The following is a 26,111-nucleotide window of genomic DNA, read 5'->3' as shown; positions in this document are numbered from 1 at the left end:
TAAACTGGACCCGGTGACGGTGTCAGTCTTTGGGTAATGGTGCTGTCTTTTTCTCTGTCTGATTCACTATTTTATTTAATTAACAATGTTTTTAAAACAGTAAACCCATGGCAATAACTTTACTTTTTTCCTGCTTTTTTATTTTTCAAATGGATAAATTAAATCTGCAATTGAATGTTTGCCAGTTATTGTAATGTATATACATTTTATTAATCGGTTTTGTTTAATTTGGTCATCATAAACCTTGTAGTTGAATTTTAAATTAAAATACCAACAAATTTCAAGTTTTGATTTCTTCATTGTGCATAAATTAGGTGTCTTGCTGCCCACTGCTGGTCTAAGTGCTACCTTTGCTTGCACACTCCGTGGGCCGGCTCGGCTTTGCTCAATAAACATGGCTGAGAAGTATAACAGTTTCGTGGAAAGATAAGTAGTAAAAAAAAAGGATCAAAAAATGAAAATAAGTAAGCAAACATGACAAAATATCCTCAAATATTCCCTGAATTTAAAGTTAAGCGATGTTAATTTTTACGAGGAACTTGAACTGAACACACGTATTTAACGTGCCACCATGTTTATTCCTCCACTTTTCCCTTTTATTTATAGACTGTCGTAAATGTAAGTAAAGCCGAACTGACAACCGAGCGGCTAAATTTAAATGAACAAGCTTAGGTTTTGTCAACGGTCGTTTTAAGTTAGTAAAAGTAATATTTTTTAAGTTGAAGCGTTAGCTTCCTTTCGCAATACTGTTAAAGTGACCGCGTTTGACACGAAGCGTTTTTCACAACGACTTTCTGCCTATTTTAACGGTCCGACAGCACTAAGAAAAACATATGTGAATGAGAGAAGCTTTATTGTAAATTCGGCTGTAATGAAATAAAGCTTATATAAAGACAAAAAGTTAAAAAAAAAACTCCGTGACGTGATGACGCAGTTGGTTTGATTACCATTTTGGCATGACTTTTAAACTTTAAATAGGTTTTGGTTGATGATTTTTCTGAAGACTTGAATGCAAAACTGTGCAGTGGTTCGCTATTTGTTGAACTGAGTTTAGCTGTGCTGAAGGGTTAAGGCCGAAGTCCTGGACTGTCCGATGTTTAACGTGGCATCTTTCCATCTTTTATCTTAATTTATCAACAAAGAGACCTGGAGGTTCATTTGGGTCCAGTTCGGTGGAAACGGGTGACCGCAACGGGCTGCAGGACGTTTTCAGGTGAGTCTTCTTATATTTTTCCATCAGCTGGAAAAACATTGCAAAAACACATATCTTTACCAAGTATGTTTGGTCTAGTTCTAGTTCAAATATCTTGCTACACTTGATATAATAGAAAACTAACGGACAAGTCAATTTTCACAAGATATTGATGAAAAACTACTGGCTTTACTGACAGATTATTTCACTTATAACATGGGAAAAATATAATAATATCTCTGAGAATTTTTGTCTCAGCAAACATAGACTGGAAAAACAATCACTGCTAAAGAATAAGAAATACATTTTCTTTTACGAAATCTCTTTCTTACTGTTTATTCAGTGTCATGTGCTGTTCTTATTTTTTCTTTAATTATGTAAAGCACCTTGAAATGCTTTGCTGCTGAAATGTGCTATACAAATAAAATTGGAGTGATTGATTGAAATACATGCAATACGAATGAGTAGTACACTGGTAATATAGACAAGTATGAATTTTAAGTGCAAACAATACAATGTGTCGAACAATCAATTCAAATACATTTATATTTAATGATGCTCTCAATAAATAAAATGAAAAATTGTAAAAAGGGGAACCATTTACAATCACAATACAGACAATTTTGTCAACATTATTAAGTGTGATTTATTATGACAATAAATAAAAATCTTGAACATGACTTTAGTACCGATATAAAACATATCATAACTGACCATCCTACATGAAAATCATATGTAATACATAAGTTTCATATATGGGGGAAAATAAATAAGGCATGTATGTTGCCAAAAAATGCATCCCTGTGCTAACTTTAAGAAAAAAAAGTTTCTCTAAAATCAGTTCTGATGTTCAAAATGTTTACTGTCTTTTTGCCACCACTGTATGTTTAAATGGAGCTTAAAAAGCTCCAGCTGGGGTTGGATTCCTTCGCTCTAACTGCAGGCAGTCCTGTCTCTTCGTTCATTCAGGTTCTCTTATTGCTCCTTATCTTTGATGGATTTCCATGTTTGTAAAACGTGGACTGGCCTTGATTTGCTTCAGTTTCCATGGTTACATGGCAGAAAGGACAGAGATTTAATTGAATAAAGTCACATATTTTCACAAGCCTACACTTTCTCAGTGTCTTTCAGACTTGGAGCGAAGAAGATAAGTTTAAAACAATTAAAAATACTGAATTTAACCTGAGAGTCAAGAGAAAACTCATTTTAAAGCTGCAAGCTTTAAGTTTCTTTATAGAAAGGCTGATTCTGTTGCAAGGTTTGATTAAAATCTCCCACATCCACGATTGAATGAATTTTTCATTAAAAATGACCAAACAGAAGCATGCAGGTGCAACAAGTCACTGATCACTGCAGCAGGTTTTCCATGAGCGAGCTGAGAGAGATTCACATGAACAACCTGAATTATCAGAAACAAGAGAGACGGATGATGAAATGGCTTCAGATGATGGATAATGCAGCTGCATGTGACGGTGATTAAAAACTAAACAGATTATTTGCAGCAGGATAACACCATGACTACTGAAGTGATTCAGAGATCACAAAGCTGGAATCCCAGTAAAGACGATTAATGTAATATGAGAAGTTTAACATTTACTGTAAAAAATGACAAAGGCTCAAAAGATGTAGCTTAAAAACTTTCAACACTCTGAAGAATTATGCTAAACCGCCTCCCTCTAGCGGCCAAAAGGCAGAACTGCAACATATATTTCCTCTCCAATACGTCACTGTATTTTACTACGACGGCGATTGAGAAGTAAACTTCTGCCAAAAATTTAGAGATTAATCTCAGCTATTTTCTAGTAAAAAAATAAAGAACATTTATAAGTTTCAAAAGTGGAAAAATTTCAACTTTTGAAACTTTCGAATTTCCAAGTTCATTCAAAAAAAAATCTGAGATTAATTTCTAATTTTTTTTTTTTCTAGCAAATTTTTGTTTTGTTTGTTTGTTTCCTACTTTTCCAACAACTGGAAACAATGTTCTACCAAAACATCTCAAAGTTTTAGATTAATTTTACAATTTTTCTAGAAAAATTTCCAAGCTTGAAAAGTTGAAAAATTTTGACTTTTGACACTGAGAAACTTGGAAGTTGATCCTAGATAATCTGAGATTAATCTAAAAATTTCTGAGTTTAATTCTGAGATGAATTAAGTTTGTTTTCTGCTTTTCTATCCAACTGAAAACCAGTTTTTTAAAAGCCTCCAGATGAACTTTGATGCTCTCTGCTTTATCTCAGTTGTCACAGATTTCTGCAATCAGGTTTGGACTTTAGTTCCTCTCAAACATTGTTTGGATCAGTTTATTTAAACGCCACAAAGACAAAGGTGTGAAAGTGTCTTTAGGGTGGAAAAAGTCCACCTTAAGTTGAATTGATCAGAGGTTTCTGGCATGTCATCATCCGGTTATCTCTACGCTCCGAGTTCAACTGGGGTCATTTTAGAAGTTCAAGGTCACTTCGGATTATTTATAATCAAATAGAACCCAAATCTCACAATAAAATAATCAAATAAAACTTTTACAGTTGGAAAAATGTTGCATCAGTTAATTTTTATTGCCTCTTGGTAACTTCCAAGTGTCGGTGCAAACCTGATTATTAAAGGACATGCAGTGAAATCTGGTCGTTTTATTGCCGGTTGTATCTCAGGATAATAAACATGTTGGACTTTGAGTCGGATATATAAAGGCGGCTGCGCTGCACCGTGTTTCTCTCCACAGCTGATCGGCGGCCATGTCTCTGAGCTCTCCTCCTCCGATTCTCTCCGTCCGGCCCTCGCGGGCGCTGGTGGACGAGGCGTTCGAGGTCCTGGTGGAGAATCTGCCCCCGGTGTCGCCGTTCACGCTGCGCTCGCTGCACCACTCTGAGGACGGGGACGACTGGGAGGCGTACGGACACTACTTCAGCGACCACAGCGGCAGAGTGTCGGGTCGGTTCTGGTCTCCGTCAAATCAGCCTGAGGAGACAAATACGAACACCTGTTTGCTCTAAACAGAAAATGTTATGCAGGGTTTTGTAAAATCGACTGTCTTTTAGCTTTACTTCATGTTACGCCTGGATGGACCTAGCTCCGCCTCTGGGGCGCTGCTCCCCCTCCAAGCTGCAGTTCCCAGGTTTTAAAGAGACAGAGGCCCAATTTCAAGGCATTAAATTACAAAGTCAAATTTCTTTTAAATCATATTTGATTCATGTTTATAATAACTGAAGGTAACAAAGTTAATCTATTGTGCTATAAAATGGGTGAAAAACACATAAACCTGCCCCTAATAAAAATTAATACAAATATTTTAAATTTTACTGGAAATAAACGTGAATGCATGTGAAGTAAAAGGACTAAAATATTTACCACCTTGTAAATTTTCCTGGAAAAGCATAAGTTGCTGCTTGGGGTAAATGTACAACTCGGTAAATAAAAATATAAGATCAGTCATAAGATCAGTTATTGTTTTGCAAAAATCAAAGTAGAACCTCCTAATATGAAGATTTATTCCATCCTGAATAATATATTTCAGGTATTTAAAGCTCAATAAGTTTCTCAGAGCTTTAGACCAATAAAATAGGATTTTTAATATTAAAAAAGCTTTAAATCAATCAAACAAATAATTTTATATTATACATATTAAAGTAAATCTAAATATTTTAGTTTTTTAAGCTCTAAGCTGATTTTATCCCATTAAAAGAAAAGATGTCTCTAAAATGTCTTGTCAGCTGACTGAGCCACCAATGCAGTCTGGATGTCGATGCTTTCAGCTTGACTCGGTTTTCCGTCTGTGTTTAGTTTCGGAGGATCTGAGTTTTGGAGGAACCTACTCTGGCATGGAGCCCATGGGTTTGATTTGGAGCCTGCGTCCGGTTCCAGGCAGCCGCACCGGACTCAGGCAAGACATTTTCAACTCCAACGTTACCGGAAATTTAAATTAAGCTGAGTTTTATCACAATGGTTCCAAAACCAATCAAGTTCTGCTAAAGTAATTGAAAGATATCTGGTTTTTAGTCTTCTGACTAAAGATCAAATATCTAACCAACTAACCGACTGGTTAGTTTGGTTAGATAATCAACTGGTTAGTTTGGTTAGATAATCAACTGGTTAGTTCGTCACGTTTGCAGAAAGAAATATCGTACGTGTCATTTGTTTTCAGCGTCTCGATTGAAATTTTTGCGTGGCTCAATCAGATAAACATTAGAAATGATTCCTTTAACAGGTTAGGATGCGTCTCTGGTCTATAAAACATGTTCGGACATTTCTTGCACAGAATCATTCTTAGATAATCACATTTTAGTCTGTACTTGACCCTTGACCTTCAGGAGACGGTTCACTCCCATGTTGTTGTATTACCATTCTGGGTGCCACCACAGAGCACTTTTTCAGCAAGAGTGTGTGAGAATTACATCCTACATGACCAATCATCCTTCGTTCACATAGATATATGTGCTGCATCAATCTGGAAACGTAAATGTAACTTTGTAATTAACCAACAGCTGATTCTGCTCCACTCTTCCCTGGTCAGGCTGAGGAAGAAGGACGTCACCACCCCCATGCTGATCACCATCTCCCTGTACAATGGACATGAGGACTTCCGGGACAACAGCCCTCTGGTTTCCATGGTAACGGAGAGGTGGTACATGGGCCCAGGCATCCAGCGGATCGAAATCACTGACGGAGGATTACGAGGGGGTCTCTTCATACCCCCAGGTAAAACCGCAGTGCAGGACGATTTTATTTATTTATTTCAGTCATTTTTAACCTTTCCATACACAAGTAAAAAAACACAGCATGCTGAAAAACAAAGCTATTCTATTTCACTTTGTAATGAGTTTAACGTATTTTAAAAATTTCTTCTTACTAAATATTACGTTCATGTTTTTCACCACAATTTAGTGATAATTTATTTTTGTCTCACCTTTTCTTTAATACTTGTAATTGTCCTTGCATTCTGAAGCTGCTGCAAACTATTACCAGACCTTTATAATGTAGCATCATTAGCACATAAATGTTAATAACTTGGACACATTGCACATGTTATTTATGTGTTTAGGACCCAACACTGAAACCTTTGGTTCTCCACGTATCCAAGAATATTCTGCTCCATTAAAATGCTCTAATTTAACTCCCGATAGGAATGTCGCAAATCAGCAGGCCGTTACCTAGCAACCAAAGTTGAGTTCCGCCCGTTACCTAGCAACCCACGCTGAGCTCCAGAACATTTTTGTTAAATTCAGTTCAGAAATACTTTATTGATCCCAAAGGGAAATGAAATGTTGTTGTAACTCGTATTAAGTCAGCTGATGATCTATAGCATCAAATGCTTTTCTTTAGTATTATTATTATTGATAAATTATGAAAATCCCTTCATAAGCTTTTGTTTTGTAGCCTTCTTTGGATTCATGGCTCTTCAGTTTGAACATTGGATGCTCCTCCAGGTCCTGGTCCGTTCCCTGGGATTCTGGACCTGTGGGGCGGCGGAGGAGGGCTGCTGGAGTACCGCTCCGCCCTGCTGGCCTCGCGCGGCTACATCTGTCTGGCTCTGGAGTATTTCAAAACGGGGCAGATGAAGTCAACCGATTTGAGTTTTGAATACTTTGAGGTTTGTCTAACTTCTCTTTTACTTCGTCTATTTTCAGAATCAGTAAATCACTGAAAGTGGACGTTTCATGACTTTAAATCCTTCCTTTTTTACATTTAAGTTCTTCATTTGTGGCGATGCTTTGGTCTTATTCCTGGTCGCAGAGCGTCTCACTCATCCCGTTCAGTTAGTTTTGTAGCTTGGTGCAATAAAAAATAACGCCCAATCTCCTCAGGACTTTTTTTGGAAATATTCTCATTACCAATTACTACAAACAGTTTATACAGCAAATTCTGGAACATTTTTTCTTCTTTGTTTGATTATCTGACTCATTGCTGTGTGAAAAATACCAAGAATTGTGAAGGTTTGCACTTTATTTTGCCCTAAGACTCTAAAACGCTCATTCACCAAAAAACAAAAAAACCTTAGATTTCATTTTCCTTTCATATCCAAAGAACCTGATTATGAAAACATCCAACCAGCAGCCTGTGTGTTTGTGCAGAAGGCCTATCATGTCCTGAAGGACCATCCTCAGGTCATCCCAGACAGAGTTGGGATCATCAGTCTCTGCCTCGGCACCATCGTGACCCTCAGCTTGGTGGTGGAAAGCGCAGAGATCAAGGCAAGTCTTCCGACGAAGCTGAGCTTGATGAGAATCTTCAAAACGTTCCGGAAAGTTTGAGACTTTTCCTACAGATTCTTTGTTTAATCTGAAGTTATTTTGCAGAGATTCATTTTGTCAGAATAACAAAATTTGCTGGATGATAAATTGTCCCAGAAGTTACTGTTGTTTTGAGACCAACTTCAAATGATATAACGGAATAACAACGCAAGAACACTGCAACTGGAAAACATTTTAAATATCCACAAATAAATGAACAAAACAGGAACAACAAATATAATGAATTATGAACAAAAGTATAATTAAAACAAAAACCAGGCTGAAGATTTTATCATCCAGTTTTTGATAGAAAGAGAAAAATAATAAATCATGCAAATAAAAATTATTGAGCTCTTCCTAATTTAGAGTGCGATTAACTGATTATTGCATTTTTTGGTCAAAAAAGCCACATCATGTCGATCATGATTGATTTTTAAAGCAGCTTTACGGGTAAAACATCCCAGGGTGTAAATACTTTCTGTTCAGTGTATCAGTTTGATATCTGGTGTCTCCACAGCCTGGTTCCTTACCAGCCTGGTTCTTTACCAGCCTGGTTCTTTACCAGCCTGGTTCTTTACCAGCCTGGTTCTTTACCAGCCTGGTTCCTTACCAGCCTGGTTCTTTACCAGCCTGGTTCTTTACCAGCCTGGTTCTTTACCAGCCTGGTTCCTTACCAGCCTGGTTCCTTACCAGCCTGGTTCCTTACCAGCCTGGTTCCTTACCAGCCTGGTTCCTTACCAGCCTGGTTCTTTACCAGCCTGGTTCTTTACCAGCCTGGTTCCTTACCAGCCTGGTTCCTTACCAGCCTGGTTCCTTACCAGCCTGGTTTCTTACCAGCCTGGTTCCTTACCAGCCTGGTTCTTTACCAGCCTGGTTCTTTACCAGCCTGGTTCCTTACCAGCCTGGTTCTTTACCAGCCTGGTTTCTTACCAGCCTGGTTCTTTACCAGCCTGGTTTCTTACCAGCCTGGTTTCTTACCAGCCTGGTTCCTTACCAGCCTGGTTCTTTACCAGCCTGGTTCTTTACCAGCCTGGTTCCTTACCAGCCTGGTTCTTTACCAGCCTGGTTTCTTACCAGCCTGGTTCCTTACCAGCCTGGTTTCTTACCAGCCTGGTTCTTTACCAGCCTGGTTCTTTACCAGCCTGGTTTCTTACCAGCCTGGTTCTTTACCAGCCTGGTTCTTTACCAGCCTGGTTCCTTACCAGCCTGGTTCTTTACCAGCCTGGTTTCTTACCAGCCTGGTTCTTTACCAGCCTGGTTTCTTACCAGCCTGGTTCCTTACCAGCCTGGTTCTTTACCAGCCTGGTTTCTTACCAGCCTGGTTCTTTACCAGCCTGGTTCCTTACCAGCCTGGTTCCTTACCAGCCTGGTTCTTTACCAGCCTGGTTCTTTACCAGCCTGGTTTCTTACCAGCCTGGTTCCTTACCAGCCTGGTTCTTTACCAGCCTGGTTCTTTACCAGCCTGGTTCTTTACCAGCCTGGTTTCTTACCAGCCTGGTTCCTTACCAGCCTGGTTTCTTACCAGCCTGGTTCTTTACCAGCCTGGTTCTTTACCAGCCTGGTTCCTTACCAGCCTGGTTCTTTACCAGCCTGGTTCCTTACCAGCCTGGTTCCTTACCAGCCTGGTTTCTTACCAGCCTGGTTCTTTACCAGCCTGGTTTCTTACCAGCCTGGTTCCTTACCAGCCTGGTTCTTTACCAGCCTGGTTCTTTACCAGCCTGGTTCTTTACCAGCCTGGTTCCTTACCAGCCTGGTTCCTTACCAGCCTGGTTCTTTACCAGCCTGGTTCTTTACCAGCCTGGTTCTTTACCAGCCTGGTTCTTTACCAGCCTGGTTCCTTACCAGCCTGGTTTCTTACCAGCCTGGTTCCTTACCAGCCTGGTTTCTTACCAGCCTGGTTCTTTACCAGCCTGGTTTCTTACCAGCCTGGTTCTTTACCAGCCTGGTTCCTTACCAGCCTGGTTTCTTACCAGCCTGGTTCTTTACCAGCCTGGTTTCTTACCAGCCTGGTTCCTTACCAGCCTGGTTTCTTACCAGCCTGGTTCTTTACCAGCCTGGTTCCTTACCAGCCTGGTTCTTTACCAGCCTGGTTTCTTACCAGCCTGGTTCTTTACCAGCCTGGTTTCTTACCAGCCTGGTTCCTTACCAGCCTGGTTCTTTACCAGCCTGGTTCCTTACCAGCCTGGTTCTTTACCAGCCTGGTTCCTTACCAGCCTGGTTCTTTACCAGCCTGGTTCCTTACCAGCCTGGTTCTTTACCAGCCTGGTTCTTTACCAGCCTGGTTTCTTACCAGCCTGGTTCTTTACCAGCCTGGTTCCTTACCAGCCTGGTTCTTTACCAGCCTGGTTTCTTACCAGCCTGGTTCTTTACCAGCCTGGTTTCTTACCAGCCTGGTTCCTTACCAGCCTGGTTCTTTACCAGCCTGGTTCCTTACCAGCCTGGTTCTTTACCAGCCTGGTTTCTTACCAGCCTGGTTCCTTACCAGCCTGGTTTCTTACCAGCCTGGTTCTTTACCAGCCTGGTTCTTTACCAGCCTGGTTCCTTACCAGCCTGGTTCTTTACCAGCCTGGTTCCTTACCAGCCTGGTTCTTTACCAGCCTGGTTTCTTACCAGCCTGGTTTCTTACCAGCCTGGTTCTTTACCAGCCTGGTTTCTTACCAGCCTGGTTCCTTACCAGCCTGGTTCTTTACCAGCCTGGTTCTTTACCAGCCTGGTTCTTTACCAGCCTGGTTCTTTACCAGCCTGGTTCCTTACCAGCCTGGTTCCTTACCAGCCTGGTTCTTTACCAGCCTGGTTCTTTACCAGCCTGGTTCTCTGCTGATGGTTTTGATTCAGAAACCAGTTCCTGAACGCGCCGTGCCGAGTCCCACAGGGTTCTGTGCTCGGCCCGTTTTTATCCGGTTGAGTTTTGATGTTCGCCGTGTTTCTGTTTCAGCCTTCCTGCGTCGTTTGCATCAGCAACATCATCACCAAATCGCCAGGGAAAACCCTCAGCGGGTTCCACCGAAGCATTCCCAGGTAGGTCACTGGGAGCACTGGGAACACTGGAGTTTTTCCGTGGTTTGAGCCTCTGTGTGTGTTGGCAGCAAGTTCAATAAGATCCGCGTGGATGAGAACAACCATCAGATCTGGAGGGACGTGGGGCTGGCGCTGCTGAAGGAACCCTCCATGAAGGTGGACGTAAGTGTTTCCGGTTCGGCTTCCTGAACAAACGACTCCATGTCCTCACAGCCGATTTAAAGCTTTTATTTCTGCAAGGTGGCCAAAATAAACTGTCCACTGATGCTGGTCAACGGCTGTGATGATCAGAACTGGTGTGCGGTGGAAACGGCCGATGATGTGAGTTTCAGCTCTCAGAAGATCTTTGGATCTTCGCTCGTTTTTCTCAGATCGACGTTTGTTTACACACAGCCGGTTTTTATGAAAACAAATGTCTGACACATCATTTAAAATAAATACCATACAGAAACGTTTTCATCCACAGGAACCGTAAAATGAAATGAGAACAAAGTCCTAAAGTCATGAGAATAAGCTTGTATGAGATTAGTCATGTTATGAGAATACAGTGGAAATAATACGAGAATAAACTCTTATCAGCAGAATAAAGCCATAAAATTATGAGAAAAAATTAGCGCAAGAATAAATTCATAGCATTGAAAGAAAAAAGTCATGTTAAGAGAACTTCAACACAAAAAAATGGTTTTACAACGGCAGTGAAACGAGGATTTGAGAGTTTTGTGAAGTTATTGGTTTCATAGATTAGGAAATACTGAATCTATTAATGCGTCAGATTATTATCAATAGAGGACCTTGAATTAGTTCTTTAAGTGACTGTGTCTGTTTCTACAACTTTATTTTCATATTATTGTGTCTTATTGTTGAAGCTAAAAGTTCAGTCTAACGTCTGCTTCCCTTAAATTCATCAGATTCGTCTTTTTATTCCTTATCGGTTTGAATAAACCACATCAGAGCTCGGCTCTTATTTCAGTCTGCAGTGAAAGTTTCCTTGTTTCCCTCCAAGATTTCCAAGACGATGAACGCTGCGGGGAAAGGCCATCTGCTGACCCGGGTCGACTACCCTGACACCGGACATCTGATCGAGCCGCCGTTCTCGCCTCACTGCGTCGCCGGGAACTTCTTTGTTTACAGCTCCAACGAAAAAGGTGAGCAGCACGCTCAGAAAAGATGCTTTATTTATACTTATGCTACAGAAATGAGATGAAAACTGTTGCAGATTTGAATTAACAAATGTTCTTAAAGGGCCGGTCGACCCAGAATGCACCTATAAAACCCATTAAACAAACTGTTGAGTTATTAATAAATATTTCAGGATTTTATGACTATTTTATGATCAAAGTCACTGATTTTTGTGGAGCAAATTTCTAAATATTTGTGCCCTTGTAGGACATTAAATGTGACATTTTGTTACTCGGCACGTCGATAACAGATGAAAACTGGACATTATGTCAAACCAAAGCAGCAGAGAAGGGAGAAATGCTGCCACCTGATGGTAGGACTTGGCATCAATAAATCCAATATTTTAGCAGAAAATTTGCAATAAATTCACAATAATGTATTAGTGCAAAAAAGTGCAGGGTTCTGTTGATTTTGCATAAATGTAACTAGTATTTTTTTCTTCGATATTAATAAATTATTTACTCCTTTAAGCTCCTCCATCTTGTTGAAAAGTTACTGTTTTTTCTCCAAGTACATGAAGATATTTTCTCTAGAAACTAGACCAAACTTACCAGGTGAGATTGTTTTGTTTTTGCAGTGTATTACGTAGCATTCACATTGCTCCTCAGGGTGGTGGCAGCATCATGCTGTGGGTTTTTTACTTTTCAAAAGATGTTAAACATTTTATTCTCAACCAGAACAAAATAATTACAGATGTAATTTCCTTGCAGTAGGAAATGTGAAGTTCAACGCAAAGTATTCATCTTTTATGTTTAAAATTTCAAATGCAGGCCGCACCTTTCAGATTGAGATTGCTTTGTTTGACGAGGTTCCAGTAAGAAGCTGCTGGTTGTGGCAGGAAGGGGAAGCCTCTGCGGTTTGTGCTGAACGTGTGGGCTGTGTTGCAGTGATCCAGCGCTACGGAGGGAAAACGAAGCCGCACAGCGACGCTCAGGACGACTCCTGGAGGAAGATCCTCAGCTTCCTGCGCCACCATCTGTACTGCAGCCACAAAGCCAAGATGTGACGCGGCGACAGGTTCACACCTCAGCATCACTTCTGACACTTCATCAGGCTTTTCTGGGTTTTTACGGTTTTCTACACATTTTTGGTCAAAATAAACATTTTCAGAGGGAAAATACATTAAATTTATGGCGAAGACGGAGAATAAATACTCTCAAATTTCCAGCTTTATTTCAATAAGTCAAATTAAATTTGACTGAAATAATCTACAACTTTATGTACATTTATATATACATAAATGTACAGAAAAATTTAAATAAAATTTTAATAATAAAATATTATTTTTTTAATATTTAACTTTATTTAATAAAATATTAAAAAGTTTAAGTTTTTAAATTTAAACTTTAAAAAGATTTTTAAAGTTTTTAAAAAATCTTTAAAAAACTTTAAAGATTTTAATTATCTTTAAAGTTAATTAAAATTATTTTATTATTAAAAATTAATAATGTTGATATATTTTCTCACTGAGCTTTAAATGATTTACAAATCTCCTTCTGACGTCGGTTTAAACTGAAGTTTTGCTTTAATGTAGAGACTGAAAACCAAAAAGTTTACATTTATTTCAGCTTTACATAAAAAAATAAATGTCTATTTTGATTATCACAGCTTACATCCAATATTTCATTTTATAAAGATATTTTCCTTCCACTAAGCTTTCAACCTTTTTATCAATAACCTTTTGTATCTGTCAATGATGATGAATTTAATATTTCTGTACTTCAATGTTAAATTCTGATGTCTGAGCAGCTGAACTTTGTTTTTTGTAAACTGCAATCATTAAATTTAACATTAAATAAACTTAATAGATTTACTGTTGGGTGATAAATATGTAGATTCATATTTTATGTATTTTGTTGTTTTACTGTCTGAATGGACTCGTTAAAAAAATGTTTTTTAAAGTTTTGGATGGATGAATGAACGGTTCAGAAACTGACTAAAGTCCCTTCAGTTCCAGTTTTCCAGTAGGAACTCCATCAGGAATCATGTCCTGGATGAATGGTTTACAAGATGAATGGTTTACAAGATGAATCGTTTACAAGATGAATCGTTTACAAGATGAATCGTTTACAAGATGAATCATTTCCAGGATGAATCGTTGCCCTCCAGCTCCCTGGTGTTGCTTATGGAGCTAAATAATAACTTTGTAAAAATTATTTTTCATTAATAAACAAATGCAGCTACTGATTTTTTTTTAAAATCCCAAATTTTCCTGAACAAATCAGCCGATTCCAGTTTGATTTGCTGTAAAACTGATCATTTATTGATCACCCAGAGAACCAGTCAGGTGGATGTTATTGGACCTGCAGCGGCAGCATAATTCCTGCCGCTGATAAAGGCACATTCTGTCTGAGCATTTTGTTTCTGGAGTGATCTTCTAGCTTCCTGTGGCCTCAGCTGCGCTGGATGAGCGTCACGATGCGCTGAACGAGTCTTACAGTCGGTTTGCAGATCGGATAACGAGGCTGCAGCTTCTCCTCGGCGCTGGACGGAGTCACAGCAAACCTGCAGAGCAGAAAGAAACTAAATCATTAAAACAGCTGAAAAGTGAAAGTTGTAGGTTGTGTGTCGTGATTCCAGCTGCTGTGGAAACTTAATATGTTATAGCAAATACCCAAGATTTATTGTCTGACTAAAATAATAACCATATGTTATGAAATTTACTGTTTTTCTGGCAATAAATTTCGAAATTTGAGTTTTTTCTTAAAAATGTACAACTTTATAAGCTCACAAATTTATTTTTTAAAGCTTAATCTCAAATTTCAGTTTTTTTTCTAGCAGATTTTTGAATTTTCAAGGCCAGAATTTTTATTGTTTTTATTTTAGAAAATGTTTTAGATTAATCTAAAAACTTCCTTTTTTCTATCTACAGTTGTGCGCCTTCGTTAATACATTACTAATTTGGGCCTAGTGGGTTTTAATTATTCGCCTGTCCTGCAGTACTGTTGTGTTTGCCACTAGGCGGCAGTGCAGGCTCGATCTCCCACCTGAATTCCTCTCTGAAGTTCAGCTGCAGGTGCTGAGCCAGCTGGTTGCTGTACTGCAGACAGGCCAGCAGGAGGCGACAGCGCTGGAACAGCAGAACGGACTGCGCCGGGCTCAGAACCGACCCGTTCTGGTCCGACAGAACCAGAACCAGCTGCTGGGCCTGGTGGCGGATGAAGGGCAGCTGCGGAGGACAGACTGAGGTTAGCTGGAGGAGCTGAGCGGCTGGACTCCTGTGAGGAAGGCTCACCAGGTGGGGGTGAGGCTGAAGGACTCCCAGGACCCACGACACGGACACGAAGTTCTCTCCGGGGAAACATCGGCGGGTCTGAACAGAAGGAACGTTCCTAAAAACTACTCATTCAGTAGAGCCGGAAGTTCTGGAGGCATTTTCAGTCCATTTAAAGATTTTCTTAAACTCTTACAGCCAAGGTGAAAAGAAAGTACATCCCTGTTATTTATAAGATAATCTGCTAATGAAATGTGTGGAAAAACCAAGTTATCTATTTGAACCGACAGTTTACATCCCGGAACTTTAGTCGTTTAGATCTGGGGGTGTTTAGTTTGGATAGACATAGAGATATATGGATAGATGGGGATGTTTATAGATATTTCTTTACCAGAATTGAAAGTTGTAACTTCCTGCCAGACTCACCTCGTAGCCCAGCAGCAGCAGCTCAGACAGCAGCGAGCAGGCAGCATCCAGGTACTCTGAGAGCAAAGCCTGAAGCTGCAGAGACACAGAGGCCAACTGGTTGTTTTAGGACATATTTTAACAAATTTCTAATGTGAACCAGTTACCTCGGAGTCAGACGCGGATCCTCGACTCTGCTTCTCACCGCCAGGATCACAAATGAAGGCGAGCAGCAGCCTGGAGATCAGAGCCCCCCTGCAAGGAGGAAACAGCGTTTATGTGCAGAATGCAGCGAGAGCTGAACTTTCAGCTGAAAACGGCTGCAGACAGCGTGGTGAAATGTCAGAAATTAGCGTTAGATTTAGAGCAGAAAGAGCAAAACTGTCAGCCTGAACAATATGGAGTTGATTTGGAAACAGAAAAATGACAGAAACGTACAAAAAGAGAGGAAATGTCTACAGCTGACCCTGTATTAGGGACGTTAAAGATAAAAATAATAAAGGAATACATTTATGCAAAAAAATCAAGGAAAAGTTTGAAAATTCAAAAATTTGCTAGAAAAAAATTTACATTTTCAGATTAATCTCAGAAATTTTCTAAAAAAAACTTGGAAATTTCAGAATTTGAAAAGTTGGAAATTTTTTATTTTCAAATTTACAAGGTTTTCCTAGTTATTTTTTTCTTACAAATTTTTGACTTTTCATAACAGAAATAAAAAAAATCTTAAAAATGTTTTTTTTTTTCTTACATTTTTAGGTGTAAATTTACTCATTATTTCTTAAAATTACCATCATACATGCTGTATTATTCAGCTACTGAAATTTCATCACTTTTTGCAAATTTCAGTATTTTTTTTTACTCATGTTTCCAAGTTGACTTCAGTTTGTTCGGTTAACATCTCTATTCCTGTTCTGAAACTACTGCTAATTTGTGAATAGATTTTAAAATATATGAAAAATTTGAGTTCTTAGTTAATTGATTTTTTAATTATTAAAAAAAACATCAGCTTACTCGTTCACATAATTTGTGAGAATACATTAAACAAGCCTGGCAGCTGTTCAGCAGCTGGAGAAGGAAAATATCCCCCAAAGACACGACAGAAGCTTTTTTATGGGAGTTTTGCGTTACCTGTTGGCGAACAGCAGGCTGCTCCTGGCTGCTTCCACCTCCGTCTCTCTGAACATGATGGCGAGCGTCTGGACGATCAGCGTACTCAGCCTGAACAAGATCAGCACAAATATCTGCTGAAAATGGGATTCAAGCAACTTTAAACGCATTTAGACCTGGATGTGAAACCTTAACCTGACGTTTCATTAGCTAGGCTCAATTTAGCTTATTTCTCCAGAGCATAAAAATAAGAATCCATCCCACCGTACACCTCACCGCTGTCTCACATCCCTGACTTTTTCTTGTCTTGACACCCTATGTAAAGCCAAGTAGCTATAAAAGCATGGCTAAGTTTGCTACTTGGCTCTAAGAACCAGAGGTTTCGGTTCTGCTGAAACATCTCTCTCAACAATGATGCTAATCTTATACAGATTTGATCTAAATTTAACTTTAATTTTAGTTTAATGAAACATTTTCTGCTCCAAATGTCACTTCTTTCATCCTCATTATGACATTGATGATCCTGTTTGAGGTAAACAACCTCAGCCTGACCTAAATCTGCCCCCTGGTGGTGGAGGTTGGGACTGTCAACACGAGTCTCTTACAGGAGCTGATCTGTGGTGTAAACTCTGCTGAGGCTCTGACAGCCGTGAAGACATTCCTCCAGAGTCTGAACCAGGAAGACGAACGCCTCGCCAGACTGGAAACAAAAACAAGTGGATAAAAATCTTGATTTCTGTCCACATTTCCAGGTGTTTTCACTCCATCTGTTCTCTGTTTGCGGCTCAGCAGTGTTTCTCGTAATGTCTCACCCTCCAGAAGAGCCTCCTCAGCGTGACGTTGCGGTGAGCCGCCGTCCTCAGCTCCTGCAGCAGAAGGTACAGGTTCTCCACGGTGATGCCGTCCTGCAGGAGCTCCGAACTCAGCTGAGCGAACAGGTGAGCCGTCCGCTCCGCGCTGCAAACACCAAACAGACTCACCGTCTTTTCCTGCCTCAGGCTGGTTTTTAAATCAGGCATCTATTTGGATCTACTGGCTGATTTAGATGAGGAACGAGTTTCTGTATGTCCTCTCCTGTCTCTGGAGCGTACGCCATCTTCCACTGGGAAATCCACGCATGATGTTTTCACCCAGATTAATAACCCAGCGTTGTTTTTTTTTACTTCTTTTTTTTTTAAGTTTTGTTGGCTCTAGTGGCCTTTATTTGAAAATAGTTCAACAGGAAAGAGGGTAATGAGAGAGCGGGAAGACATGCGGCAAATGTCACCAGGCCGGGAATCAGAACCTGCGACCACCGCCACGAGGTCCAAGGCCTCAATATGTGGGTCGTGCTTTGCCCCTGCGCCACCGCAGCACCCAAATAATCCAGCGTTTGGTTAGAAGAGACGATCTGATTCACTCCTGAAATGAAATCAGTGGTTCCAACCTGATGGAGTCGGACGACGGCGTGCTTCTCCTCCTGTAGACCGGGTCCAGGAGCAGGGTCGACTTCTGGACACACAGACGTCCGGCTGTCAGACAGACGACCAACACAGAACCAGACTGACCTCTGAGTCTCGACCCACGATGACGAAGCTGTTCCAGCAGCTCTGCAGGTGGAGGTACAGGGTGGAGGTCTGAGAAACCACGTAAAGGTGCAGCTCGGCGTCCCTCTCTTCCCCGAAGTCTGCTCGGTCCCGCCTCAGCAGCCGGGTCAGGACGGAGCCGATCCTCCGGGTCACCTGGAACCGCCACGGGGGACACCACGCTCAGACTGGACCAAACAGAACGCCGTGACCTCTGACCCTGCCGTTTAAATCTACCCGTTTTTCAATGGCATTAGGTATTTAGAAGAGAAACAGGCCCACAGCATCACAGAACCTCCACCGTGCATAACAATGGGAACAAGGTCCGCTTAGGAAGGAAGGAAGAAACTAAGGAGATAAGGAAGGATGAAAGGAGCCAAGGAAAGACCGACGAGAAGGAACAAAGGAAACATGGGAGGAGCCAAGGAGAGAAGGAAGGACGGAGTGTTTATCCAGCCGGGAATGAATCTGGAATTGTTCTAAACTCTTCCAGACCTGGAAAATCCTGAAATCAATCCCAGGTTTTTCCAGACTTAACCCTTTATTTCCTCACTTAACTCGCCTGCCTGATTTGAAAGGTATGTTCTCCTTTCTTTCCCATTTTAAATAATTTCCACAAAACATTTGGAGTTTCCCTCCTTGTCATTTCTTGTCTTTAACCCTGATAATCTGAAGAAAGTTTTATTTAGCTTCTGGAAGCCGCCCTCACCTGGCGGCTCTCTGCTGTGTTCAGGTTTTCCTCTGGCGGTGATGAAGGAGGCGAGGGAGGAAGAGGATGAGGAAGAGGGATCCTGGGGAGGCCCAGAGTCTCCGGGTCGGGGCAGGAGGCAGAGCGGCTCGTCTTCATCACCGGATGGAGCTCCTCTTTCTTCCACCAGCTGAAAACAGCAACAGGTTCAACAGAGATGACAACGCAGCTCTGTAAAAATTTAATCTGGAGTTTAAGTTTAAAATGCACTAAATACTGGAGATATTAGTGCAAACATATATTCTCCATTACGACCATGGTGGCCATCTTGGAGATTCCTATTGTCCCAATTATGTCTGATTTGACACAAAAACATTCATCTATGATAAAATAACCACAGCACCATCTTGGAAAAGGTCTGCCATCTTGAATTTTTCAGTGACCCATACGTTTTCTTTTTAAATCCCAAGAGGACGTCTGCATATTCAGTTTTCTCCTGCTCCACTGGTGGATGTCATCGTTTTAAACCCAGAACGTTTCTGCTTCTCTCTTCAGCTGCTGTTTGTCCTCATTTTGTTCTGAACTCCTGACAGCTGCTGTTCCTGAAGGATTTAGCTTTTTTAACGGATGTGTTTAATGACGTCCCAGTGGAGCAGCACATGGACACATTTACACTCTGCTGTTTACATCAGCCTCCTTTGTGGCCTCCAGGCAGCCATTCACAGGCTGTGACAGTAAATCCTCCTTTCTTCGTCTCATTACCGTCGACACGCCGTTTCCTGACAGAAACTCAGAGGAATTAGCAGAGCAATACAATCCCAGGGGGCTGCAGCATAAACGGCAGAGCTGCTGCAGGATGAGACTTAAATCTGGATTAAAGGTTCAATTCAACCCATTTCTGTCTCTCCAGCAAGTTTTATTTTATTGGATTTGGTAGCAGTGGTGGGTATCGCTAACTAAAAGGTCATTACCGCTAACCCTAAACATTAGTTCACTTTATGCTAAAGCGCTAAACCAAAATGTTAAGCTGATGCTAATGTGCAACCAACAAAGTATTTAGCAGAAGGTAATGCTAAAAAACCAAAGCAACATTTAACTGAAGCTAACACTAAAGCACCATAACAGCATAGCATTTAGCAGGAGCTAAATATGGTTGCTGCTGATTCCTAAACATGGAGCAGAAACAAGTGAAAAGTAAAATCTTTAAAGTAGAAAATAAAAACTAATAGTGAGAATTTAAAAAAATAATACATTTAATTTGAAAAAATGTAAAAATACTTTTAAAAGATGAAAATGTATGAATGCATTCAAGACAATAAGAAAACTAATTTAAAAAAATTAATATATAGAAAGAGCAAACACCTCAGATTAAACCTTTCATTGTTATAACAGATCAACATTGGATAGTGTGGAGGAAAATCTCAAACTGGTAACCTGATCCGCCAGGAAGGCAACAAAATGAAAGTCAATACAAACTCCTAACATGGTAGAAATTCAAACAGGTGTGTGCTCACCTGTCTGCAGGATGTCCTGTGAAGGAAGCGAAGACACGGGGAGGTTAGGATTACAGGTAAAGATTTCAGAACGAAGGAAAGCAACACCGGCCTCTCGGTTTTCCTCGGATCAGATCACATTTTGTTCCGCTAGAAATTTAGGCTCTAATGAATCTGTGTTTAACTCTCAGCTTAGCTTTCTCTTTTTGCACCATAAGCACATCATGAGGATTCGGGCATTGTTCTGCTCCGGGTGCTAACATTAGCTTTACAGCTAAAACTAATATTTTAAATAATATTTTGATATAAAAGATAAACTTCACAGACTGAATAAACGAAAGTCAAAGTCATGCTAGTGAATCATTTATACTACTCACAGCATTTTAGCTAACATTAGCATTTTAGCTAATTTTACCTTAGACATGACTGTTAGCATATTTTAAGGCTTATTTAAAAGTCAGTCAACATGCTAGTAATAGCATTTTAGCTCATTTTAGCTTAGACACTACTGTAATCATGAGTCATGAAAACAAATTTATCTGCACCTTTTAAGTCGTGTGTTCTGATTGGACAGTGGCTGGCTCTGCGAGAGGGCGGGGCCACAGGAGGAAGCCCCTCCCTCTTCTCCCTCTGTAACCAATCATGTTCCTTCTCTGCAGGCCTTTCTGGGATGTAGGAGATCCGTATGTGCTGACAGCGCTCCCTGTCCTTTGAACTGAGGAAATCTGGGAGGTCGTTCACCTGCACAGGTAAAACAGGAAGTTCAGCACCAAGTCAGGAATATTTGACAGAAATATTAAGAAACTTTTCAATTTTTTCATTGCAAATTTATGTTGATTTATAGACTAAACATGAAAGCCATTGAAATCTCGTAATAAATTTCTGAAATTCCTTTATTCTTGTTTTATTTATAGAATAAAAAATGATGTCTCCTCTCAGTTTTCCCTGTCTGTGAATCCTTAAAGTCTTAAACTCAAGTATCTAAAATGAAGGCCTTAAAATGTCTTACATTTGTTTAAAATGTAAATTAGCCTTTAATCTTATTCCCAGGTCTTAAATTACCATTTTAGACTTTTTAATCTGTTAAAATTCAAACTTTTTCATTCAGGTTTGAGTCAGACAACTTCACTGCTTTGTGACTCCAGACGGTTAAAGCTACAACTAGCTAACTTTTTGTGTTTACTTCTATGACATTATAGGTCTTAATAATGGTTTAAAAATGTTAAAATTGGTTAATTAATTAAACTAAGGTTGTTAAACATTGCTGTAACAGAAATTACGTCATTTTGAGGTTAATTGTGTAGGAATTATGCACAAACTTGATGATTACATTCACTTATATATTGAAAATCAGCTACATTTTCCTGACCTCGGTGAATTTTCAGCATTTTTCCACCCTGCAGAAGCAGAGAGACGGAAAGGGGAGCCACGTGTTTATTTATTCAGGGAGTTTCACTAACAGAGATTGCCCAGGTGAGCTGCTGCAGCCATGATGGCGCCGTCAGACGTCGACTCCAGCAGTAATCCGTCACGTTAGCACAGACGGGATTATTGCTAAGCGTCTGACATAACAAGCTGTGGGAATCACAGATTGAGCTGTCGGCTTTCTGTTGTACTAACATTAAACCTATTTTCAGCTTCTGCACTGGGTCGGTCTGTTTAAAAATAATTTAACTCAGCGACTCGAATCACATAATCAGCTTCTAGTTGGAGTCTGAAAATAGATTTATTTTTATACCTGTTTGATTACATTGATTGAAATGTTTTTGATGTGGGTTTAATTGTAATCGTTGCCAATTTTATCTCTAAATTAAATGGGTTGCAGGACTTAAAATAAACCAGGAATTTGAAAAATTAAACCACATTTAGCTAAAAGAAGCTAACTACCGCTAGGTGTGGCTAATGCATGCATAAATTTCAGAACCCTGTTCCATCTAAAAACCTCAGTTTGTGACCTTTGGATCAGTTTGAATGCATAAGGGAACGCCAAGTGGACCAAAGACCGCTCCAAAAGCAGGAAGTGGACTACTGCGCAGGGCATTCTGGGTAAATACAACCTAAAGAAACGCACTAGCCTAATACTAGCAGGAGAAATGGTTCATGGTCTTTAAGGGCACTCTGTGTTTGTTTACATTTTGTGACAAAGGAAGCCAAACTCAGTGTTTTCAGAGGTTTTAGTGTCGTTTCCTTTAGTGGTTCTCGGCGCAGCGCCCCCACAGGCCAGGAGGGGAACAGATTTTTCAGAGAGTTTGGTTTGTGAAAGAGAAACACAGCAGCTGAAAATAAAACAAATGTTGCCTCTTTGGTTCACCAATCGAAACGACTGGATTATCATCACTTCTCACTTTCGTCTCTATTCTGCAGTTTTCATTATTTGCATTATTTCAAATGTTAACTTCATGTCCATCGTTTGTCTTCTCAAAACCTCCAGTTGGTTATTTCAGACGGCCGCTTGTACTGAGTCCAGTTCTGGTTCTGCTGGAGGTTTTTTCCTGTTGTCCCTGCTGGTGCAATTCAACGATTCAATGCAATCTCCTGAGTTTACATAGAAACTTTTAAACTGCTTTTCTGATAACTAGGATTCGTTGGAATGTATGGATGATTGAATTTATATTATTTTTTTAAAGTGCTTCCAGATGACGTTTTTTGTTTTATTGTTTTAAATTCAATAAAGAACTGAATTTAGACTTAACATGTTTCTCTTCAACTTCATCCAAAGATTTTGTGCCAGGTCCAATTTAATTTGAGAGAAAAACACAAACCATGATGCTGCCACCACCATGCATACAGTATGAGGCCAAAGTTATTCACGTTGAAGTCAGGGATGTGATCGTTGTGACGGCGTGTTGGGGCCAGAAAGAAAAGAGAAAATAAGGAGGAGTAAATTTCCACCCAAAACATTCACAAATTTTGAGATTCATCTCAGGAATTTTCTAAAAAAAAAAAAAAAAAAAATGGAAATTTCTATTTGCAATAAAAAACTTGAAAATTGTGAAATTCATCTCAGAATTTTTTTACAAAAACAAGTGGAAATATCTGAGCTGAAGAATCGAAAATTTATGAGGGAAAAAAAATAATTTTTGAGATTAATTTCACTTACATTTCTAGAAAAAAAACTTGGAAATTTTCTGAGACTGAAAACATTTTCAACTTTTGGAAATGTTCTCAGTTTTAAAAGTAAAATCTTTTACTTTTAAAACTGAGAACATTTCCAAAAGTTGAAAATGTTTTCAGTTGTTCATGTTTTTTTAAATGTTAAATCAATCTAAAAAATTTATAAATTCTCACAAATTTTGTGACTTTTCGAACTCAAAAAATTGTTCTCAAAATTTCTGAGTTTATAGAAAATTTTTCAACTTTTGAAGCTCAGAAAAGTCTAAGATTTCCTAAAAAATTTTAGAGCTTAATCTAAAAATTTTGGAAGTTTTTGGCAGAAATGTACTCCTTTTTTTCTACCGTGGCCCTAATGCACCTTTGCATTTTTTCCTGTTGTGAACCATATGACCCTGGAATTTGAGGTAAACTAAAAAGTAAAAAGTTATTTTTTCTTCTGTATTTTATTTGAATAAAATTTCTGCCTCTCACCTGACTTGTTGGTTTAACCGACACTTGAAGATGAATTTCAACAATGAAAACTATTTTTGACTCTTTTTTTTCTTTTCAGTTTTAAACTCACCAGCTCGATGTCGCGCACGCGCTCGAGCCTCACGGCGGCGGTCAGCGCGCGCGGCGGGAACTCCGTCAGATACACGCGCTCGTCACTCAGAACCGCGTACATGTAGACCTTGTTGATGACGTCAGAGACCACCACGCACGGTTCGTAGGTTCGGATCCGCTCGTACAGAGCCCGCTCCGTGTTCCGCTTCAGGAACGAGTCCAGCCGGGCATTCCGGCGGGGCAGGAGCGGCAGGAAGTCGGATCGACTCTGAGCCATGACCCGGGGCTCTACTTTCTGCAGCGAATGGAGACAGAAAGCGGTTCGGTTCCACTGTCCATCGAGTCGGTTCGTGTTTTACTACTGAAGCAGGCAGCGGGTCCAGTCAGGTTATGAACTAAACAGGTGAACCGCGAAGAGGGCGCACTGCTTTCTGATTGGTCCGCTTGTTTCCCTAGAGCGCTGCTGATTGGCTGAAAGATAAACCTCTATGTAATAGTTTAATACGGTTTTTTATAAAACAAAAACAGTTTTTAGATAATCTTTTACTAATTTAAATTGACGTACATATATAATATTGACTTGTTTCTGCTGACTTTTTCAGATTTGAATACATTTGATATTTATTTCATATTTGTTGCATCTGCTGTTAACAATAATGAAAAAATATTTAAAAATTGATTGTTAGAATTTAATAATATATTTTTAAAAATGACATATTGTAAAATAAAGGTGCTTGTTTCATATTCATATAGTATTTTTCTTTCATTGCTGCAGAACATAATTTAAATTTAATCTCCTAAACCAGAATAATTGGGCTTGACTACTGCTCCTGTTTCAGTGTAATTGATCTGTGGAGTTCCTGTTGTCTCACAGGAAAAAAGTAAAGTCAATGCATAAATAATTAATAATAGCTTCTAACATGTAAAAAAAATATTCATTAAATCACAATTTAATTAATTTTAATGTTCAAAGTAATTATCTGTTATTTTAATTAAAGAATAATTCATTTAAGTATTTAGTTCCAGTTTTATTTAGAAATACGTGATACATATTAAAAAAAATATTTCCACATTATTTATTGCATCTTATTTTTTTGACACTCGGTATTTATTAAACCTCCAAAAAAAACAAAATGTTTTCTATTTTTTTATTTCCATATGTTGTTTCGCCTTACTGCCGCTAGAGGGCATCAGAATGCAGTTAATGTGAAGCAATTTATTTTAATATGCGAATCCCACAAATTATTTCAGATATTTTTCTGAGTTTATCCTCTTAATATGTTATGTAGAATATTCTAGATTAATTTTAACTTGATAAATGTTAAGAAAAAATTAGCCTGAGGTTTTCTTCAGAGAATGCGACTTTTAAATAAATGTTGTGAGTGAAAAGATGAACAGAGTCTCTCACATGGACACCATGACAGAGATGAAGGCTGTGTTGTTTCAGCGTTTCTGAGACTCTTTTATACAAACACTGAGAGGAAACACTGAAGACATACAGAGAAAGACTCCAACTCATCTGATCCATTTAATACGATGCATATAGAGTAAATTTCTAAGGAAAACTTGGACATTTCTCAGCTTTAAAAGTTTAGAATTTGCTAGAAAATCTTGGAACTTTTTATGTTAATCTCAGAAAAATTCTATATAAAAAAGGAAATTTGTGAGTCTCAAAAGTCAAAAATTTTCACCTTCTCAAACTTAAAAAATTTCTAAAAGTCAAACATTTTTCACTTTTGAAACTTAGAAATTTCCATGTTTTTTCTAGAACATTTCTGAGAATCTCCAGATTTTTTCTAACAATTTTTTTTACTTTTCAGCCTCAAATTTACTGTTTTAATTTTATAAGATTAACCTAACAATTTCTGAGTTTTTTTTAAAGCAAATTTTAAACTTTTCAGAAATTTCCTTTTTTGTTTTTTGGCAGAAGTACTCTTCCTTTGTTTTCTATCTACCCTGGCCGTAATACACGGTTGTACTTTACTTCCTCAACATGAAGCTTAAATAAATTTAAAAACTGCTTTAAGCTTCATGAAAGACGACATGAAAAACTCTAAAATATGCCCTCACTTTTTATCAACTAGTTTGGAAAAATCTGTTGTTTTTGTGTGAATTTACAGATGAAGAACAATCAGATTAAGAATAATTTAGTTCATAATTTTTGTATTCAGCAAAATGTAACACCTAAACCTTAAGAAAAAATGCCTAAAGTAGAAAAATGTGATATTTTCCTATAAGGTGCAGAGTGTTTCAGTGTCTGTCTGGTTCTGGTCAGCTGATGGGCCGCTCCTCCATCATCACCATCACTGCGTGTTTGTGTGCAGCTGCGAACAACAATGGTGGGCTGACCGCTCACACTGCTGCTTTTGTTG

At 39.2% G+C, this 26,111-nt stretch overlaps 2 protein-coding genes and 1 long non-coding RNA gene across 4 annotated transcripts; 2 read left to right on the top strand and 1 right to left on the bottom strand.

The window, feature by feature from the left end:
- The first annotated feature begins 530 nt into the window (after positions 1-530).
- Positions 531-13,438, top strand: LOC106922697 (acyl-coenzyme A thioesterase 1-like). Its single transcript, XM_014995329.2, has 12 exons — positions 531-618; positions 1,143-1,213; positions 3,909-4,117; positions 4,967-5,066; positions 5,697-5,881; positions 6,610-6,773; positions 7,255-7,374; positions 10,349-10,431; positions 10,500-10,593; positions 10,672-10,752; positions 11,435-11,576; positions 12,498-13,438. The coding sequence occupies exons 3-12, from the start codon at positions 3,922-3,924 to the stop codon at positions 12,614-12,616; spliced, it is 1,284 nt and encodes a 427-aa protein (XP_014850815.2). The 5' UTR covers positions 531-618; positions 1,143-1,213; positions 3,909-3,921; the 3' UTR covers positions 12,617-13,438.
- A 547-nt stretch (positions 13,439-13,985) lies between these two features.
- Positions 13,986-24,458, bottom strand: cunh12orf56 (chromosome unknown C12orf56 homolog). 2 transcript variants are annotated; one of them, XM_014995328.2, is made up of 14 exons: positions 23,759-24,458; positions 20,628-20,823; positions 20,104-20,119; positions 18,611-18,779; positions 17,902-18,057; positions 17,763-17,827; positions 17,149-17,293; positions 16,942-17,036; positions 16,358-16,447; positions 15,397-15,484; positions 15,251-15,325; positions 14,846-14,923; positions 14,598-14,779; positions 13,986-14,115 (listed from the first exon to the last, which is right to left on the bottom strand). In XM_014995328.2, the coding sequence occupies exons 1-14, from the start codon at positions 24,014-24,016 to the stop codon at positions 14,004-14,006; spliced, it is 1,725 nt and encodes a 574-aa protein (XP_014850814.2). In that variant the 5' UTR covers positions 24,017-24,458; the 3' UTR covers positions 13,986-14,003. The 2 variants fall into 2 exon arrangements, with proteins under 2 accessions (XP_014850814.2, XP_087859308.1); XM_088003182.1 differs by having other exon boundaries at positions 14,598-14,923.
- Positions 17,175-19,484, top strand: LOC148152541 (uncharacterized). The gene is made up of 2 exons (XR_015762108.1): positions 17,175-17,274; positions 18,635-19,484. It is a non-coding gene; the product is annotated as an uncharacterized LOC148152541 (long non-coding RNA).
- Positions 24,459-26,111: the final 1,653 nt, after the last annotated feature.

The sequence above is a fragment of the Poecilia mexicana genome, unplaced genomic scaffold, assembly GCF_051168715.1.
Source record: "Poecilia mexicana isolate PSO_F unplaced genomic scaffold, ASM5116871v1 scaffold_23, whole genome shotgun sequence".
NCBI lineage: Eukaryota > Metazoa > Chordata > Actinopteri > Cyprinodontiformes > Poeciliidae > Poecilia > Poecilia mexicana.
The sequence above is the reverse complement of the archived record's forward strand: the minus strand, read 5'-3'. Positions and strand labels throughout refer to the sequence as shown.